This window comes from Corvus kubaryi, unplaced genomic scaffold, assembly GCF_017639235.1.
Source record: "Corvus kubaryi isolate FWS band 111438036 unplaced genomic scaffold, C.kubaryi_AGA036_p1.0 split1-131, whole genome shotgun sequence".
Lineage (NCBI taxonomy): Eukaryota > Metazoa > Chordata > Aves > Passeriformes > Corvidae > Corvus > Corvus kubaryi.
This window is the reverse complement of record NW_024582073.1, coordinates 9,500,592-9,519,486: the sequence shown is the minus strand read 5'-3', so window position 1 is coordinate 9,519,486 and position 18,895 is coordinate 9,500,592. Positions and strand designations below refer to the sequence as shown.

The following is an 18,895-nucleotide window of genomic DNA, read 5'->3' as shown; positions in this document are numbered from 1 at the left end:
GCGGGTTGGAATACCTGTGCTGGGAAAAAAGCCTGAGAGCGCTGGGGTTGCTCAGCCTGTAGAAGAGGCTATGAGATCTTTTAATATATAAAGGAGGCTTATAAGAAACATACTTTTTACCAGGGACTGTAGTGACAGGACAAGGGGTAACAGTTTTAAAGTGAAAGAGGATAGATTTAGATTGGATACAAGGAAATATTTTTTTATACTGAGGGTGGTGAGACATGGAACAAGTTGCCCAGCAAAGCTGTTGGATGCCTGAAAGGTGTTCAAGGCCAGGTTGGATGTGGCTTTGAGCAATCTGATCTAGTGGAAGGTGTTCCTGCTTCATGTAGGGAAGTTGAACTCAGTGATGTTTAAAATGGACCTTCAGACCAAAACCAGTCCATCATTCCTTTTACTTTCATTTTTATTGGGAGGGTTTGCATTTCTTTTGGTACAGAATATGATAAAGGATACTTTACTGAATTCATGGGGAAGGCCTGAAGACAGAGGATTACAGGTCCTGAATTTTTTTATGTATTTATCTTAACATCTCCACAGGCTAGAGAGGCATATTTTACATGTACCTTTACATGCCAAACCTGGATTTGGATTTTGCTAATGTTAGAAGTCTGGAAGTGAGACCTGCAATGCACTCATGTATACTGAGATATCCTTAGGATGGCTTTAGAGCATCCTCAGAAACAGTACAGACCCAATCTTTATCGTTCTGTCTTCCTAAGGTCAAGGAATTTATGTGCTCCATTTCCTTCTCTATTCCAGATAGAAGTTCACAACTTCAGGGCAGGGGGAGAGGTGACAAAAAAAAATAGCCAAACCCACAGCAGTTTATCAAGCTGTTTGAGCAAGTGCAACAAACTCAGAATTACAAGGTAAAACTTGTTATTGCTAGAGTCCTTACTAACCTTGTCTTGCATCAGAGAAAGAGGATCTAGAACCGAAAAAAAGAATTGAAACGAAGGCAGCAAGAGTATAGCAAAGAGAGAAGTTAGTATTGCAAGTTAGAATGGGTGTTAAGCTACAGTTTCTTCAGAGCTGGTCTAGTTCTTCCACCGAAGTGTTGTGTAAGATAATGAAGCCTACTTAGACATTAGTTAGATATTAAAAAAAACAAACAAATGTAATTAGTGAAAAAGCAGCCTTGAACTGGGAGCAGGGCCACTAGTATTTTATCCAGAAATGGGAATTGCCGTGACTGGAATGGCAGAATGTGAATGAATGCTTGCAGCCCGGACTGAACTCCGGTGTAAGGTAGTCCCTGGCTATTTCTAGAGAAAGACACATCCCTATGTTTCCAAAAACATGTAAAATGAGCCTGTTTTTTATAACAGATGAAAACACAATTCCAGTGACAGTTGTAAACATTGATCCTATAGTGGATCAGGCCTATGGAGCTAGAGGGAAAGACTGAGAAGAATTAGCATAGTACTCAAAACTCTGCCAAAATAAAACCCCAAAACAGTAATGCTTTAAGAGTAGACCGATGGACTCCACTTGAAGGTTATTAGTTTTTTTACAAGTCCCAGTTTCATAAAATTTACTGAATAAATTAAAATTCAGGAATGGATTGAAACAGTTTGGCTGGAAGGAAGTAAATACATTTCATCTTCCTTATAGGCTATGAACTTAGTCTCCAGCATATTATGTAAAAGTATTGTTACGATACTCAAGTATTGTACTTGAGTTGCAGAAGGATTTATTTTGTAATTTTGCTATATACAACAAATCATACAAGGATAATTGGAGTTCACTCTAAAAGAATTTAATATATAAGCAATTTTCATATTGTACTTAAATATGTATTGTGCTTAAATATGTAACTGATTCACCTACACAGTTTCTGTAAATAAAGTTTTTCTCCTTGTGAATCCTTAAAAAAATTCCAGTGGTCATGGGTTTTATTTTCATGTACCACCAACAAGCAAATCTTACATCCTTGATTAACAGTCACTGTGAATAGCAACATTAAAATTATATTAAACTAACATTTGTTAACCACCAGCACGAGTTTGGGGATTTTTAGGATTCTGAGGCTGAAGGCATCTGGATGCCATATGTAAATCTAATTAATTGTAAATAAAAATAATTACCAATAAAACTGTTTTCTGTCTCTAAGTACAAAACTAATTAAAGGTAATTAAACTGAATTGCTTTCCTTCCCAGTACATTTTTGCACTATGTAAGATACATGTTCATCAAGTTTAGTACTTCTGATCAACTTCCAAGTAGAAGCCAACATCACTCTTTTGTATAGCAATTGCCAGGTAACTGAAATGAGGTCATGCACCATCAGAACATTGTGCATAATGGGATGAGCCTATTAAACTCTCCAATTATATCCTAACACCCAAACACCCACCTAAATAAACTGTAGTATAGATGATGGCATAGAAACAGCAGCTTCCAAACAAAAGGAAAATCTTAAAATACAATCACTGGTAAGTTGTTTTCAAATGTATTTATAGAACGAAGGAGAGAGGGGATTAATCATGCCATCTGAAATGCTCAGAAATACAGAGACAGCAGCAGGCAGGATCTGTAACAGTAGCTCAACTCTTTCCTGACTACTCATCAGTTATAATAGAAAGCCTCTTGTCTACAAAGATAATCAGTAATTAATGTCACGGGCATGTATTCCTACAGCATATGCAGCAGGCAAATGTGCTATAATAACAGTTATGCAAATGTTGTTTATGAATTGAGACAATATATAAATAGCATCTGGAGATACAATGTCATTGGATAAGAATGTAGTGCTTCATCCAGAGCTCACTAAGTCAAAGCACTGCAAAACTGTAACATCCCTTAATAATGTACTAAACAAATTTACATGAAAGAAGTCACAAAAAAAAAGAACTGTTTTCTATAATAACAATAGAAAATCATCATTATGTGTAATACAGAGGGAAAAGCACAGAGGCTTACAATGCAACTGAAACACAATATAGGTGCCTGCATTCAAATTCACAATCCAAGAACATTAGTGCTCAGCTGCTGCCCAACTATGGAGCAACTTGGACTCTGAAAGCATCTTGGGTAGAAACTTCCTGTTTGCCTCACGGTACTTCAAAGGGTACAGCAGCAAGTTCTGCCCTCACTCATTGCCTGGCACATTCAGCCTAAATTTATATTGATCGACAATCTTACCCCAACTGGGACCACGTGAGTAGATACTTCTGCTCCTTAACCTACAAAAGAACCCACATGTTCTCACAGAGGGCCTCATACAAGCCTGTATACTCTGGTTCTGTACGAAAGGCAGTGGTGGGGTTTTCTTTGCATTTTTTTTAGAACGCGACTGGGCAAAGAGAAAATGGTTAAACTGGTGTTATTTTTACATCATGTTCACAGGATATGGAAAGCGCAGCTTCATTTTCCTCCTCAGTCTTAGGAAGTTAATGTGATGGTGTATGTTTTAGTTAATAGGCTACTGTAAAGAAAATCTAACCTGTGAAGGAAAAAAAAACAGAGACCTACTCTTTCAGAAAATAGAAAATTATTAGGAAGTCTGGTGCTCATGGCTTTTACATGAATACTGGGATCCCAGTCTTTGAACACATAAAAGCGTTTAATTTTTAGGGACTGAAACATAAAACCCTCATTGTGGTTCTCTTTTTTTTGCCCCTACTTAAGTAACAGTTTCATCAGGAAGCAAAGAAGGAATGCTGTCTAATGTAGCCTGAAAGCTGATTATTAGGTAACTTTCATTGCAGGCAGGCTGAACATTCTGAGGCTGACTTCTTTCCCAGTATCAAAGAGGAGAAGAAAGTATTTCTAAATGTGATGCTCTAGTACTGACTTCTGTTGTTGTTCAAGGATTTTCCAAGGAGCAAGAAGTAGTCTTGTAGGAGGATCCTTATCTGTTTCATTGCATTTTTCTGAAAGGCAACAGTGGAGCAGTAAAAAAAAGTCTTGCTGAGATGATCAGTTGGTAATTTGGGAATGCATGAGCCTCGGCTGAAGTGCCAGAGCTGTCTGGGTGGGAATTGCAGTTCACCTTCTGCTGGAGCATGGTTACCAGAGGCATGCAATGCTCAGTCAGGCTTAAAATGAGCAAAAGGACGTAAACTTAACTCAGGTACTGATACTGGGTGATAACTGGAGTAAGAGCTATGTCCTTAGGTGTGATGGTTTAAAAACTAAGACAGGCACTGTTTGCAAGAAGATGGCATTCCTCTTTCCAAGGACCGTAGAGATGTCACTGAAAAACAAGAAGCACTCGTACCTATTCCCATGTCCGAAGTAGAAGCAGCAAATCATGACCTGAGCACAGACTGGCGACATGCGCTCTGAGTGAACTGCTACTTGCAAGCTCAATTCACTTACCAGCGATCCTGCGGAAGTACACCTAGATGCCGAAGGCCATGAACACATAGTGCAGTTTGTATCTTCATGTGTATCTACACTTTGGAAGTAGGGGATGTGCTTGGATACCGAAATTTGACTTGTTTTTCATAATATGGGCCAACATTGTGCTTGCATTTAACAGCTTGACTGTTTTCCCTCACAGCAACGAGCAGATTTCCTTTAGTCTACAAATGTGCACAGGCTTAAAAGTAAGTAAATCAGTGGTCTTACTGCTAAGAAGGCTTGAAATTAATTGAGTGCGAAAGTGGTTTGCACAACGGGGATGTAGGGTGCCTTAATCTCCACTTGCAGAGGAGTATAATTAAGTCTCCGGATCCATTCATGCCTTATGCTTTCTGGCAACTGGAAGACCAACTAATACCAACTCTTAGGATGATCTTATACATATGCAAGAGTGGTTTCTTTGAGGAAGCCGTCAAGGTGACTCAGGTGAGCTCGTAAAAGGCTGCCCTGCAGCCAGGGCTGGGCCCACACCCGAGTGGGACTTGGCCGCTTCAGAGCTCACGAGCTGGGCTAGTTCCAGTTTTGTGAGCAAACTTCGCTCGCCACTTCAGCTGACCCAGCCGTCCGCCCGGGCTCACTACCGCAAGGCGACAACGACATGTTTTCCGCGGGAGATCAAAGGCTGTGCCAGACACACGGGGCAGGGTCACCGAAATGCTCTTCGAGAGGAACTTAACGGGCATGGGGAGGGGGCTTCAGCTGCCCGCTGTCGCGACATGGGCGCCCCCCTGTCGCCGGCTGCCCGCCGTCTCTGCCAAGCGCCCGTGCCGTCCGCCCCCCGGGCCGAGACCCGCCGCCTGTTGCTATTTTCGCCTGCGCTGGCGCGGCGCGGGCAGAGAGGCGGCGAGCGGCCCGGCCGGGTGTGCGGCGCGGGTCCCTCCTCGTCCCGGCCGGCCGGCAGGTAGGGCAGGGCGGGGCGGGGCGGGCAGCGGCGGGAGGCAGCGGGAGCCCCTCGCCCGGCCCGGCGCCCGTTACCGGCCCCGCCCGCCTCCCCGCGCGGGCGGTGCCCGAACGCGCCTGACAGCCCGCGGCCGCTGCCCGCCGAGGGCACTTCCCTGCGGGAAGCACATCCTGCGGCGGTAAGCGGCGCCCGGGCAGCCCCAGCCGCAGGCCTGGCAGGGGGCGGCCGTGGGGAACGCCGTGCCCCCGCTGCGGGCCGGCCCGGGGGAGCGGCGCTGGCGGGGCCGAGCAGCGTTTTGGGAGGGTGGGGGGAAGGAGGAAGAGCAGCTCTCGGCGCGGAGGAAGTGAAGAGCTGTGGCGAGGAGTGCGGCACCCGCCGCGGGGCGGCCCGTGCCTGCACCCGCGCTCCGAGCGGCGACAGCCTCCGGCGCCGGGCGGTCCGGCCGGGCCCCGCTCCGTGCCCGCGGCGGGGAAGGGCGGGCTGCGCCCTCCCGGCGCCCGCGGCAGGGTCGCGCCGTCGGTCCTAATGGGGCTCCCGGCGAAGCCGCAGCTCTGGCTGTGGGAGCAGCGTTGCTGCGGGACGGGGCGGGCGGGCGGGAGCGCAGCGGGGACGGGGGCGCCGGTGCCGCTGTTCTCGGCTGGCGGGGTCGGGGAGAGCTGGCTCCTCGTCACAATAACCAAAAGATCTGCTTGAATTTAATCTGTCAGTGACCTGAGGTGCCTTTAGTTCTTCTCTCTTGTCTGCTCTTTCCTCGCCCATCAATGCAAAATCGGTGGGTATAACTCCTCCCAGACCCCGCTCCGTCTCAGAGCACCAAAGCGGCTCTTCCCTGGGGAAGAACTTACCGCAGCACAGCCGAATGTAACTTTCAATCGCCCCACAGCGGCGCGGCGTTCTTACGGCCCTTTAAATTCACGAACTAAGTCAACAGGGGAACAATCTCTTGACACTGCGTTCACGAGAGATATGAAACGAATGTGGTTATTTATAGCGCAGTTTGAAAAGATTGAGGCCTTTGTGTGCTGTGTTTTATTTGGGAGAGAGGCTAACATGGCAGATCTGCTGTAGGAACCTTTAGTAGTGCAGATGGTGGGATTTGTGCCTGCGTTAAGCCCAGAGATTGAGTGGAACATCGTGGGTCAAAATTAATAAATTATACATTTTCTGAATAGCGAATAACTCTGAGCTGATGCGTATGTCTATACTTTTAACACTTTTAAGTGCTGAAATAGAAATTTGTCACGGGTTGTTATATAGGAATGCTGAAAATCATAGGTAATACACAAAAGTAGAAATGCGTGCAGGTGAGAAAAACGACAGGATGGAAGGAATGTGAAACATATTCAGTGATATGTGGATGACTTGACACTTTTTTCACTGTAATTTGGTTAACTGCAAAGTTGAATGCAGGCATTTTGGCTGTAGATATGCAATTGAATAAAAAGGAATAGTATTCCTAATGTAATTTACCTAGCAAGCTTTCTTTTACAAAGGTTGGGGTTTTCTTTTAGTGCATTAAAGTCGTAGAACAGTTCAGTATTTTGTTCAGGTCTGTATGAGGCTGAGTCAGAAGACTTCAATCATCAGCATATTAATTTCCATGGACTTGATTAAGGAAATAGCAACAGGTGTTAAGGGCAGGAGCAGTCAGCTATTTTCTTCACTAGATAGTTGATTATAAATGTGTATGTTTGTAATCAAGATCATACTACCATTTTGTTGCAATTTTTAAATTAACAGTCTACTTTTTAAACTTATTTGAGGAGTGATAAAAATGCTGGTTGTACTGGTAAATATTTTAGGTGTGTTTATTACTGGAACCAGTACCAGAGTGTATGGTTGAATGTTATTCAGCACCCAGTCTGGAGGTGCTAACAGTATTTAAGCATTAAGTCTTTTAAAAGTCAGCATTTAATGAAAAAATAATGGAAATGAAAACTGATTTCTGAGGCAGAATGGTTTCTGGACTTGCACATGCTGTTGCCCACAGCAGACCATAACTTCAGAAGGAAACAGCAGATAGTAAGTAGCTATGAGATAAAAAGAACATCCTTGCAACAAGAAGGGTGTGTCATGGTTCCAAGTGCCAGTTTGAATTAAATAAAAACTATTTGAAAACTGTTCTTAGCAGTGACCGTGTCATGACATACTTTATATATATTCGTGTTTGTCTATATATCCTGCCAGCTGGATAGAGAAATCTGTCAGCTCGAGCAAAGACAATGTAAATTTCAGTTAGGGATCAGAAAGAGAGGGAGACAAGTGGTATTTAGTTCTGGTTAGTGTACCAGAGTTCTGGCTGCAGGCCAGGGCTCCTCATAATCCTTAAGTAGTATGATATTTCTGCTAAAATAATCAGTGGTGAAGTGCAGTCAGTACCAGTGCCTCTGGCTCCATTTGTCAACAGGGTTCAGTGCTAATGCCATGCAGAGAAGAGCTGAACAAATTTGTGCTCTTTAAGACCAGCTGTTTTTCATAAGACCTTGCAGAATGGTTGGAATTTTTGCTTAACTTCTTGAGGAGAAAAACTGACTTAGAGAAACTTACATAAACTAAAGCTGCTGCCATGTCCCAAGCCTGATGTGGAGTAACCGCACAGTTGTCTCTCAGAAGAACTGCAAAGATTGAGGAAGGTGGCATCTTTCTTTTCAGCTCCCAGGTCAAACTCCTCATTTATTCACTGCTGTGTGAAAGCTTGACACTTCTTCTAAACTCATCAGTTCTGCTGTGAGTCCCAGCACTCCAGCTGCTACCAAAGCAGGGAAGGAGCTGGAGGAGAGTGAAGGGTTGCTTAGGTCAGTAGTTAGCAATGTTCTGAACAATAGTTTAAAACTTTTGGCTGCATGTCTGTATTGAATTTAGTCTGGTTGAGAGGAAAGGACAAAAGAATGATAACATTTCACCACTGTCAAAGGTTCTGCTTTTTGGTTTTTTTTGTGTGTGTGTGTGTGTGTTCTTTTGGTTTAGAACATTCTGTCTCCTCTCTTTGCCTGTTTTCTGTATTAGTTTGAGTTTATCCTAAATCTGCCTGGTGTTCCCCCAGTTGCACAAACCTGATTTTCAGTGCCTCACCTTCCTAGGTTACTAACACAATAACCCCACATGATTCTCCTTCCTAACTTCAAAGCTTACCTGACCCCATCTAACCAACTGGCACCTGGAGCCAATACTTTCTCCTTGTGATATAGTCTTTGCTCTCTTGAGAGAAGGTGAATTTTGAGGAATGCTGTCCTGCATGATGCAATGCTGCTTAGACATGTACCTTCACATGGGGAAAACTTGGGGTCCAGAATGGCAGAAGTAATAATTTGTGTAGCTGTGCCTTTCATGCTGTCTTGCCATCACCCTGACTTCTCTCTGAAGGTATCTCTCACCGTGTTGTGCCACAACACGGTGAGAATGCAACTTGATTTTGGAGAGCAATAGTCTAATATATATATTTTTTTTTTAATTAGGTTAGGGTTTTAAAAAGCAGAGTATCAGATTTTGCTAGAACAGGACTATCCGTGTAGTGTTGCATGCTTTCTAAGCCTGCTCCCCACTTGTGAGAAGTGGCTGGGTTGATCAGAGCAAAAGAGAAGTTGAGAACAAAGGGCACACGTGTTCCCATGTGTATGTTCCACATTAATGAGTCAGTCTGGTGTCCCCCAGTATAGAAGGCAGGGTTTGATGTATTAATGTGGTTTGTGTAAATATCTTATGTATTACAGTTTGACTGGCTGTTTTTATGCTGATCGAGCAAATACAGCTGAATCAAAGCAGGCTAAACAGTAGCAACATTAAGGTTCATATTCTCTAAACTATATCTTTCTCAGCAGCAAAGCTTCAGCTGAGGAGTGCCACTCAAGCTGTTCTCAGTTTTGAGTGCAAGGGCAACCAAGATCCTTCAAAAGATGCTGGTGGAGGGGAGAAAGAGGAGCTGTCCCAGTTATGTCTGTGAGCACTGGGAGAACAACTGGAGACCTCCAGTGTGCTAAGCAAAGCCCAGAGTAATGAAGCTGAATGGCATTTAGAGCTGCCAAAGGAACATCAAAGTTGAGGTGGAAGGAAACTAGTGGACAGCTTTATTTTTATACCTTTCCTATTCTCTCTTGGATTAAAGGTGAAATAAGCATTTAAAAAGCAAGAGTTGGTCAGACACTTGGGAGGAAGAGGAAACTTGTTTGATCCTACTGTATTAGTATGTATCGTAAACTCCTATGGCACCTGAAGAGCCAACTTTCAGAAGGGATGAACTGAGTGGTGGCAACCAGAGATGGGTAAGGGCACTAAAATTCCAAGCAGTGGAGTCAGGGCAGACATGGATGGGCTGAGACCATTGTCTACTCTTTGTCCATAATGTGTGCTTAATTTTATGGCTGGGAATAGGCCTGTTGAGAAGAACAAAACTATTTTTAGGTTTAAATTAAGCACGTACATAAACACTTCATGGTCTTGAAGTAAAACCTAGTCTTGAAGGAAAACCTAGTCCTTGGTGTAAACTTGAGGGACGTTAATACCAGCAGCATGAAATTGGCATAATTTCTGGTGGGATTTGCTTATGGTAAGTGACAGGAGGAGGAAACAAAGAAAGAATGGCTGGGAAAGGGAGATGGAACATGCAGAACAGTAACATACAGAACGATACAGGTTGGATAAGGAGACTTTCTGATGTTGCTAAATTTGTGGTCTGAGAAACTGCACTTTCAGCCCCTCCTAACATAAGGGAAAAAACTAGCATTTTGACTTCTACTTATTTGGTTTGATTTAGTAGTGTTTTTCTTTGGAAATAACAAATGCAGACACTATTTATGCTGTTGACTTTGCAAGGTGTTTATTTTTTTAAAAAACAGATGAATGCCAAGAAGCTTCGCATTTATATTAAATACATTCCAGCAGTACAATATTTGTTTAAGTATGACAAAGTATCAACCTTGGGTTTTTTAATATACTGTTCAGTCCTTAGAGTTGGCATGCAAAATAATGTATTATATTGTGATATTCATTTCTATTTGAGGCTGCATTGCCTCGTAGATCTGGGGTAAAAGACCGTGGTAGATGGTAGTAATCAAAAAGAAACTTCTCTTTCTTGAAAAGTTGATTGAAACGAGGGTGACTTTGTTGTATTTTTACATGCCTTTAATTATATTTTTTTGAGAAGGGTTCTCAGAAAACACAAATAAGAAATTGCTACAAATAGTATGTGGCTGGATACATCATCATCTGTGTGGCAGCTCAGTTCTCCTGTTTTCAACTAAGAATGAAGTTTTCTTAGGCTTTCTTATCCCAAGATTATTATCTATGCCACTAAGTGACAAGAGCACTAAAAGCTAAAACCTCGATTTTTATGTAGTTTAGACTACACACCATGGTAGTTATGAATGAATCCAATCTTCCCTGCAGTTGCTAAACTATTTTTCATTGTTGCTGTTAAGGAGAAAAAATTTGTAATAGTTTGTCAAAGAAGAGACCATTTTGATTCCTGTCAGATGGAAAACTATCATGGTAATTGTGCTTAGCAGTCTGTGTTGATAAGGTGTAAAAATGCTTCATGAAGCTGCTATCTCATTTAGAATCACAGAATCACTGATGTGGGAAAAGACCTCCAAGGTCATCATGTCCAACATTTGACTGAATGCCACCATGTGAACTAGATCACAGCACCAAGTACCACATCCTGTTGTTTCTTGAACACTTCCAGGGACAGTGACTCCACCATATCCCTGGGCAGCCTGTTCCAATCTTTACCACCCTTTCAGTAAAGAAATTCTTCCTGATTTCCAACCTGAACCTCCCCTGCCACAGATTGGTGCTATTTCATTTCTGATGTAATGCATTTATATTAATCTAAAAGATGCTTATTTTCTTGCTTGTTTGTGAAATAAAAAAAAAACCAGCTGTAATATACTTGAAATGAGATGTACAAATTCTGGATTTTCATGGCCCTTATTCCCACACCTCGCATGCGCAGATAAACACCCAGAGGTTTATGGAAAGACTTTTAAAAAAATGATCTACACATCTAGAATGCTGTTTATTATTAATTCATTGAATAGTATCTTGAAAATTTGCGCTCTTGCTAAATTTGCTATCCTTGGAACTGATAATGTTGCCACAGTGCTCATTTGTCAAAAGATGAAAAAGCTTCAAAAAAGTAAATATACCCAAAGATGATTTCTGCAGTTCTCTTGTTTTTACAGTTTGCCAGTTACTGCAGAAACTTTTTTTCCCCCTGGAACATTTATAGATTGGTTGCATTTTAAACAGCTCAAAATTAATTTCCATCTTGAAATTTTAAAAAAAGTTTTGGGATTTTTTTTAATCCTAAAATTTCCTTTCATTTTCAACAAGGCGAAAGACTGCTAGAAACTCAGTCTGAAAATATTATTGCAAGAGCAAATGAAGGACAAAGTTTAATAGAAACTCATGAGAAAAATAGTGCTGGTTTTGATCATATTTGTAGATGAACAAAGATAAGTACTCTTGTCACAGTAAACAGATGCCACTTATTCAGTACTTGTTCAAATGTAATTAAAATGTTCTGTAAGGATATCTTGGTACTATTTATGTTGGCTTTAATAGGTCTTATCATGGGAAACTCTCGTAAGACTGATGGTAAACTCGTGTCCTGGTATTCAAACACAGGCAATTACAGGCCTGTCAGCCTCGTGTCAGTCTCACACAATATAATGTAACAGCTGAAACTAGGTCAATTAAAGAGGAGTTAAAACAGGGTAGTATATCAAATGCCAATCTATGTGTTTTCATAGACTGCATTTTGCGAAATGGAATTTGTAAATAAATGCAATTATTGGATTTCATTACTAAAAGTACCAATACATAGTAACAGTAGTGGAAGTAGATGCTGGGTATAACAGGATTACAACAGAGTTGTGTGTCACTTGGTATATTCCATTTGGTATTTTAAGGAAGAAAAATGATACAGTGTCAGTCTGGCTAACATTAAGTATTCCTGTCTGGCTGACCAGCGTTAAAATGCAACCATGAATGGTGATTGTCATCTGGTTCTTCCCAGAATGTTGTAAGGACTGTTGCTCATGACTGCTATCTGACAGGTTTTTCAGAGATCTCTCAGTTGACTGCTGCTAGCATTTGTAGATGACAGTGATTTCTAGGGTGTTATTTATTGAAAAAATCTGTTTGGTTACAACCAATAATCACTTAGCAAGCTATACCTAAGGAAACAGCTCCATGTTAGTAGCTAAATTCAAAGTCATCCACCTATGGACAAGAAAGCTGTCAAGTTGACTTTTTTTTTTCCATATGTAAAGGTGTCTTAGCAAGCAGTGACCTCAACTGTCATGAAGGTCAGAATAGCTCAGCTGGGTTCTTCCTGTGATAATAGGATTGAAATAGGCCAGTGTGATCTACAGGTACCTGCCCATGAAACAGACGCAGGCTAGAAAGAATGTGCGCTGTAATTTAGTTACTCATTAGATAGTTGAGCTAAGGTCATAAAGCAACTTTTAAATCACGACTGACTCTCTTCTGAGCAATGTATTTATTACAGTTATGTCTGTTGGACCTGAATCAGTAAGGGCCAATGCAGAGAGGTGGAACTTGCTGGTTAGGCCATGGTAGATCTCTTCTGATGTTAAGTTGCTAATTATTTGTGTAATTGAGAGTTGGTTTTTAATAGAGTTCCAGCACCTACATAACTGTTTCTTTTCCTTTCAGAACTCTTCTGTTCCCTAATCAAAGGAGCCATCCAGATAATGTCATTCCATGGAACCGAAATATTGGTGAATTAGTCCAGGTTTCCAAAAGACTGTAAAATGGAGCCAATAACATTCAAAGTTAAAAAGTATCAAACACCTAGTGATTTCTCAGCAAGTTTCAATCTCCAGCTCGTGGGTTCTCTCCCAGTGCATTCCCTAACCACTATGTCAATGCTGCCTTGGATTGTGGCCGAGATCCGGTTGCTCAGTGCAAAGTCTTCCAAAGAAGAACCCAGCATCAGCCAAATCCGACTTTGTGTTTCACCAGCCAGTTTGCGATGTGAACCAGACACAGGGAAAACCCAGCAGTGGGACCCTCTAATTTGTTCAAGTGTGTTTGAATACAAGCCACAGCAGGTCCACAAACTGATTCACAACAGCCATGATCCGAGCTACTTTGCTTGTCTGATAAAGGATGAAGCAGCAAATCAGCAAAGTATCTGCTATGTATTTAAAGCTGATGATCAGACAAAAGTAAGTAAAAAGAAAAGAACCAAAGCAAGCATCCCTGGAGTTGCTTTTGTGCTGTTTGAATCCTTTCACTACACTGTAAGACCTTAATGTTGTACTTACAATTAGAGATTAGATCTCACTAAAACTTACTGACTGACTTTATTTGATGTTAATTGTTCAGTTGAATTTGAACTGCTCAATATGTGAAATGAAAGGTGTATACATCTCCTACAGGATCAGGGCCTGAATTTCATCAGCTTAAAAAACACTTCAGTTTGGGATATGGGCTGAAATCTTGGCCCTCAAGTCAGTGAGAGCTTTTCTGTTGATGTCACTAGGGCTAGGATTTCACTCTCGAGTCACTGTGAACTTTATCTAATCCCGCACTCAGACCTCTCAAATTTCTGTTTTCCTGAGTTGAGACCTATGTGACTGGGAAACAGGGATACCTCCTTTCTCAGAAAGAGGAGAGGGTAGTGTGGAACCTCCATATGTATCATATGACCCTGTGGAAACCTTTTCCTAGCTCTGTAATTCACAGAGCCTGGCAGGCAGGGTTGGAGACTGGGAGAAAAGCACGATCTCTGCACCTCTGTGACATGGAGGCTTGCTGCTGCATGGTGTGAGACAGGAATTGGGTGTGCATGTCTGGCAGTGGGTGAGATTTGGCTTAGTTTGCATTTCCTAACCATTTGTGTCTTTGCTGAAAAAGTGGAAGCATTAAAATTGTCGATCTCTTCTGTTTGAGAGTAATGTGAGACACTAACTCTCATGAATGAGTGAAATGAGTAGGATTTAACACAAAGTTATTGTGAGCTACTGGGGACAAACTGGTGATGTATCCTTCACCTCTTGAGTGTTGACTCTAGTTGTAATGTTGGAAAGCAGCATGCTCACTTGACTCACAGGAGATGTCCTGCAGAAGAACCCTGAAGGTATTATGTGAATATACACCATGCACGGGAGTTATGCCAACCTGCCCAAGAGCAAAACATTGTACAGTTCCAAATCTGTGGTCTCAAGCTTTCATCTCAAAACATATGGAAACAGCTTTAGTTAAATCCCCCCAGATAAAACGGCAGTTCCAGTAAATTAAAAGGAAAATACGTTGTAAATCATAAGCATTCAAGTGAGAAATCCTGTCAAGTTAAATGCAGAATACCAAGTTTATGTATGTAAGAGCAGAAATAAGGAATAGACGTTTCAAAACTTGGCATTGGATAGCAGCTGGTGAATGCATTTTTCAGTTTGCTTATGCGTTCAGTTGTGCTTGTGATTTCCCAGGATTATGGTGAGAACACAGCACTGATCACCCCCAGTACATTTTCTGAGGCATTTTCTTTTCCAGCAAAAGATTCAGATACTTTTTCTTCGTGTTTGATCAAATTCATGGACATGTTTGAAATGATCAAGAACAAAGTAAGTCTCTAGTTAAATTTGCAGCTGTGCTTGTATGTCTTTGGAGACAACACCCCAAATTTTTGGATGCCCGTTTTAACTACTTAGCTCTAGATTCACACAGATATCTATCCTTTCAAAAACAACCTTCCACCTGGTCTCTTAACTTGCTATGAATGCATGAGTTGTTTCTCTTGACTTCTTTGCAGTCTAGGTAGACATCCAATCAGCATTTGTTGGACCTATGTTTTAATAAAAGGGTAATGGAAATACCAGTGTTCTTCCCATCTGAAGTGCGGCCCTGCCTCTTTGTTGTGGTTTACCAAACCACTACACTCTTTTACTTAAATTTTGTGCAATTTCCACCTATTAAGTAAGTTCCTTGTGCTTTATAGGGTGTTGTTACTTTGCTCTGAATATTGTCATATAATGCCTTTTTCAGTGATGTTTGTGTATTTATCAGCAGGAGTGAACTGTTACCTGTTTTGCAGATGCCCAACTTGAAAGGATAGAGAGTGCACATATACCTTTGTTACAAACTAAGGAGCTGTTTGTTAAAAGGCAGTGAGTTGGGATGAAGAATTTAGCACTGTTACTGCAGTTTATGTTCAATTTCAGAAGAAACAAATTTTAGAAATGGGACTTTTGCAGTCTGTGTCACTCAGCAGACTCCTGTGCTGGCACTCTTGTTTGTGAGGCCTTTTTTTTTCCTATTTGCTTCAGGTCTGTAAAAGAATCGTAGCAGTCCAGATATGTTTAGTCACAGAATTTGCATATTCATAACAATCTTTACTCAGCAATCCTGGACATCCAGTCTTCTTAGTGATAATTACTAATTACAATGATATTGTAAACCGCAAGAGCCACAATTCTTTTTGTCTACATATATAAATCTGTAGTAGGGTTGTATTTGACAAAGAGTTCTTGGATTAAGTCAGGTCTGACTGAGGATTTGAAGTAGAAGGTACTTTGTGGCTTTGTAATTAAGTTCTGGGCACATCCTCACCTTAAGATGAGTAGAATAAAAGGAGGCAGAAGTATGTCTGTGGAAGAAGTACAGTAGGAAGATTAGGATGTTAAGACAGAGGCAGGTGAGTAGAAGACTAAACAATTAAGGCCTTTAAGAGGTGGACAAGAAACTTGAAAGACATGCAGACAGAGGCATACCACTGGAGGTGGTAGAAAGTACAGAAATCAGGAATGGTAAGGCTTTTAGCATCAGCATTGCAGATAGACTGCAGTCCATTAACTGTAGTTGTACTCCTTTATATATACAAATTGAGCAAGAACATACATCTGATTAGTGAGGGACTATTTTACTGTTTAATATGAGAGTTTTGTTAATGGGAGATGATTTTTTGCTGGGTAATAGCTCAGCTCTAGAGTTGATGGAGGTGTGGGAATGCATGCAATGTTTTCCCTGCACATGAGTATGAGGCTCTTGGGTTCATTGTTGCTGCATTACTAACATCTCCACTTTAGAGAAGAAATCCTTAGATAATTAATACTAAGTAATGTCAGGATTCTTTGCAAGGAATTCTTTACTATGCTGCACTTTAGCAGTGAAAGAAAAGGCCATGCCCCATTGTGATCTTTGTCTTTCTCCTGTAGGATATTCTTTAATTATTTCCATTGTACCATCATGGCAATGTGCGACTCACTTTCCCTGCTGGATAGCAGTAAGTAGGGAAGGGTGAGATGACATTACTTGAAAACTAGCATGTGAATATGGAGATCATTACACTCTTCTTCGTGCTTAAAGGATGGGTTTACACTGCCTAGAGAGAGCTTCTCTTATGGATTAGAGTCTTCTTTCCAAGCAGACATGGGATCTGGAGCATTCCTTCCTTCATCTATAACCTCAGTAAGTTTCCACTTGTTACAGATAGTGGAATTTCTTATCCCTACACCCTCATCTGCAGAGTTTCTGATGTGGCCTCATGATTGAGTAATTTCTGCCTGAGGGTAGGGCTGAATCATTAATGCATATTCTTTGTAGGTGCTCTAGAATGGAGCTGGATTCAATTATATTGCCCACAGAGAGCTTGCGAAGGCTACTTATAGGCCATAGATGGGTCTAATATGTACTGTGGTAAGTAATAGTGGGGGAAGATGGGGAAAAATTAAGTCTCCACGAAATCTGTTGCAGAATAGTCAGCATAAGAACTTCAGCCTTGCTGAACACCTTGGTGAGAGTGCTTGGATACTGTTAGGAGCACGATGGAAATTAAAACATACATGCTCCAGCCTCCCTATCTCCCCAGTGGCCTCTGGTCTGACATTTGCTTATGTACTACAGAATTGTGATCCTATTGACATCACTGTTGTTGTTGAAAACTATATACTTTAAAAATTATTGGCATTTTAGTCCTACATTTGAGATGTGGTAGTTCTAAACTGGAACTGCAGGTGAGGTGTGCTGTTTCCTTCCAGAGCTCATTCTTCCCCAAACAGCTTATCTTCTGTACCATGCCTTGCTTTAGCACATCATTCACTCCAAGAAATGAAAGAGATAAATAACATGAGGCTAATGGCATACTGTAGCAGGGTATCCCCCTCCAGCAGATGCAAAGTAGCCAAAACATTACGGAGGAAGAATAATTTCTGTTCTTATTTTGGTTTGGAAAACTAATTCCAGATGTCATTATGTTGATCCTTCTTTGGTGTATTGAATGATTTGTTTTACTTAGGTATGTTTAATCTTTCTTGATGTTTGGGATGGCAAATGGAACACAGGTCACTAGTTTATCTGACTCATGCCCTGAGCTACTTTAGCTTGAAGGCAAGTTAAGGTTGTGCTGTCCTTTATTATACTTTTATATTTATTGTAAATGAAAAATAACAGTTCTAAATGTAATGGTTTCACAGAGGTCTGAGTCAAAAAGGACATTTAGTATCTCAGCCTTTTCCATGTCCTGTGCTCCATTCAGCAGCAGGCTCACATTTTCCCAAGTCTGTCTTCTGTCACCTAGGTAGCTATAAAGACTTTTTTGTTGCCTTTGACAACCCTTGCTACGTTCAGTTCCAGGTGGACTTTGGCTTTCTTAATCATGTCTCTGTCTTGGATTGGCAAGTTCTTATCGAGGCTCTCTGGAAGCTTGCTGGGTTTACTATGCTCTGCTGTGTTTTTCCTACAGCAGGTATCTGAGTAGTTGAAGTCCCTCATCAGGACCAGGGTTTGCTAATGTGAGGATACTCTGAGCTGTCTGTAGAGTGCATCATCCACCTGTTCTTCCTGATCACAGGGTAAAATAAATTCCTGTATGCACAGTAGAGGTTGGCAGACAGCACTGTCATTTTAAAATTTTTTTTTAGGGAAGGAGATGCTCAGAATGCTTGAAAGTTTCCCCTTTTTTATTCTGTGATATGAACTGGAGGTTTAGCGAATTTGAGCCTAGAAACTTGAGCCTGATGTCTTGCAAGGAAAATATTTCTGTGACATTACCAATGCAGAACTAGAGTATGAAGAAATGTAAAAAGCTTGGCTCACATTTTTAAAGGGTTACATTTTTGTGTGGGTTGTTTTGGGGTTTTTTTTTGTCCCCAAGACTCTGGACACAAGCTGTCATAACAGTCTGTAATATATGCTTGTGTTTACCAGAGCAGTTAATGGCAAAACTCTGGGTAGAACTGTTCTTTTCTGCTTAATAGAAAAATATTGCCTTTGATTTAAACAGGACCACAGCTGCACAAGATATGCACAAGTCTGTGTGGTGGTTCTGAATCTTCTCTCTGTAGTGTCATCAATCAGGAACAGCTTTTGGTCCAGGCAACTGCAGGAGTGTTACCAGGAGAGTTGCAGTGTCTGTATGGTTGCAGCAGACTGGGACACCTGCTCGAAACCTGAGCCTGCTGATTGACTTCACCTGTGCCAAATCTGGCCCGTAGCAGACTCAGATAAGACCCATTTCCTTACACTGAGGCACTTCTTGAAATGTAGCACTTGCCCTGTTCTTGAGCTTTCTGGTTACAACTGTGGTGTCTTCTGTCACCAGAGGCCTTCAGGATTTTTTGTCCACCAATTGCTTTAACAGTTACTATGCTTTTAAAC

General features: G+C 41.5%; 1 protein-coding gene across 10 annotated transcripts in view; it reads left to right on the top strand.

Moving 5' to 3' along the window:
- The first annotated feature begins 4,730 nt into the window (after positions 1-4,730).
- Positions 4,731-18,895, top strand: part of TBC1D1 (TBC1 domain family member 1) — a 101,479-nt gene continuing 87,314 nt past the window's right edge. For 5 of the 10 annotated variants that reach the window (XM_042053025.1, XM_042053022.1, XM_042053024.1 and 2 more), the window contains exons 1-2: positions 5,355-5,453; positions 12,953-13,467. In XM_042053025.1, the coding sequence (XP_041908959.1) occupies positions 13,051-13,467 (417 nt within the window). In that variant the 5' untranslated portion in view covers positions 5,355-5,453; positions 12,953-13,050. Of the gene's footprint in view, positions 4,801-5,195; positions 5,276-5,354; positions 5,454-5,933; positions 6,048-8,770; positions 9,535-12,952; positions 13,468-18,895 lie in introns of those variants that run through there. The other 5 variants (XM_042053021.1, XM_042053018.1, XM_042053019.1 and 2 more) reach the window with 5 other exon arrangements.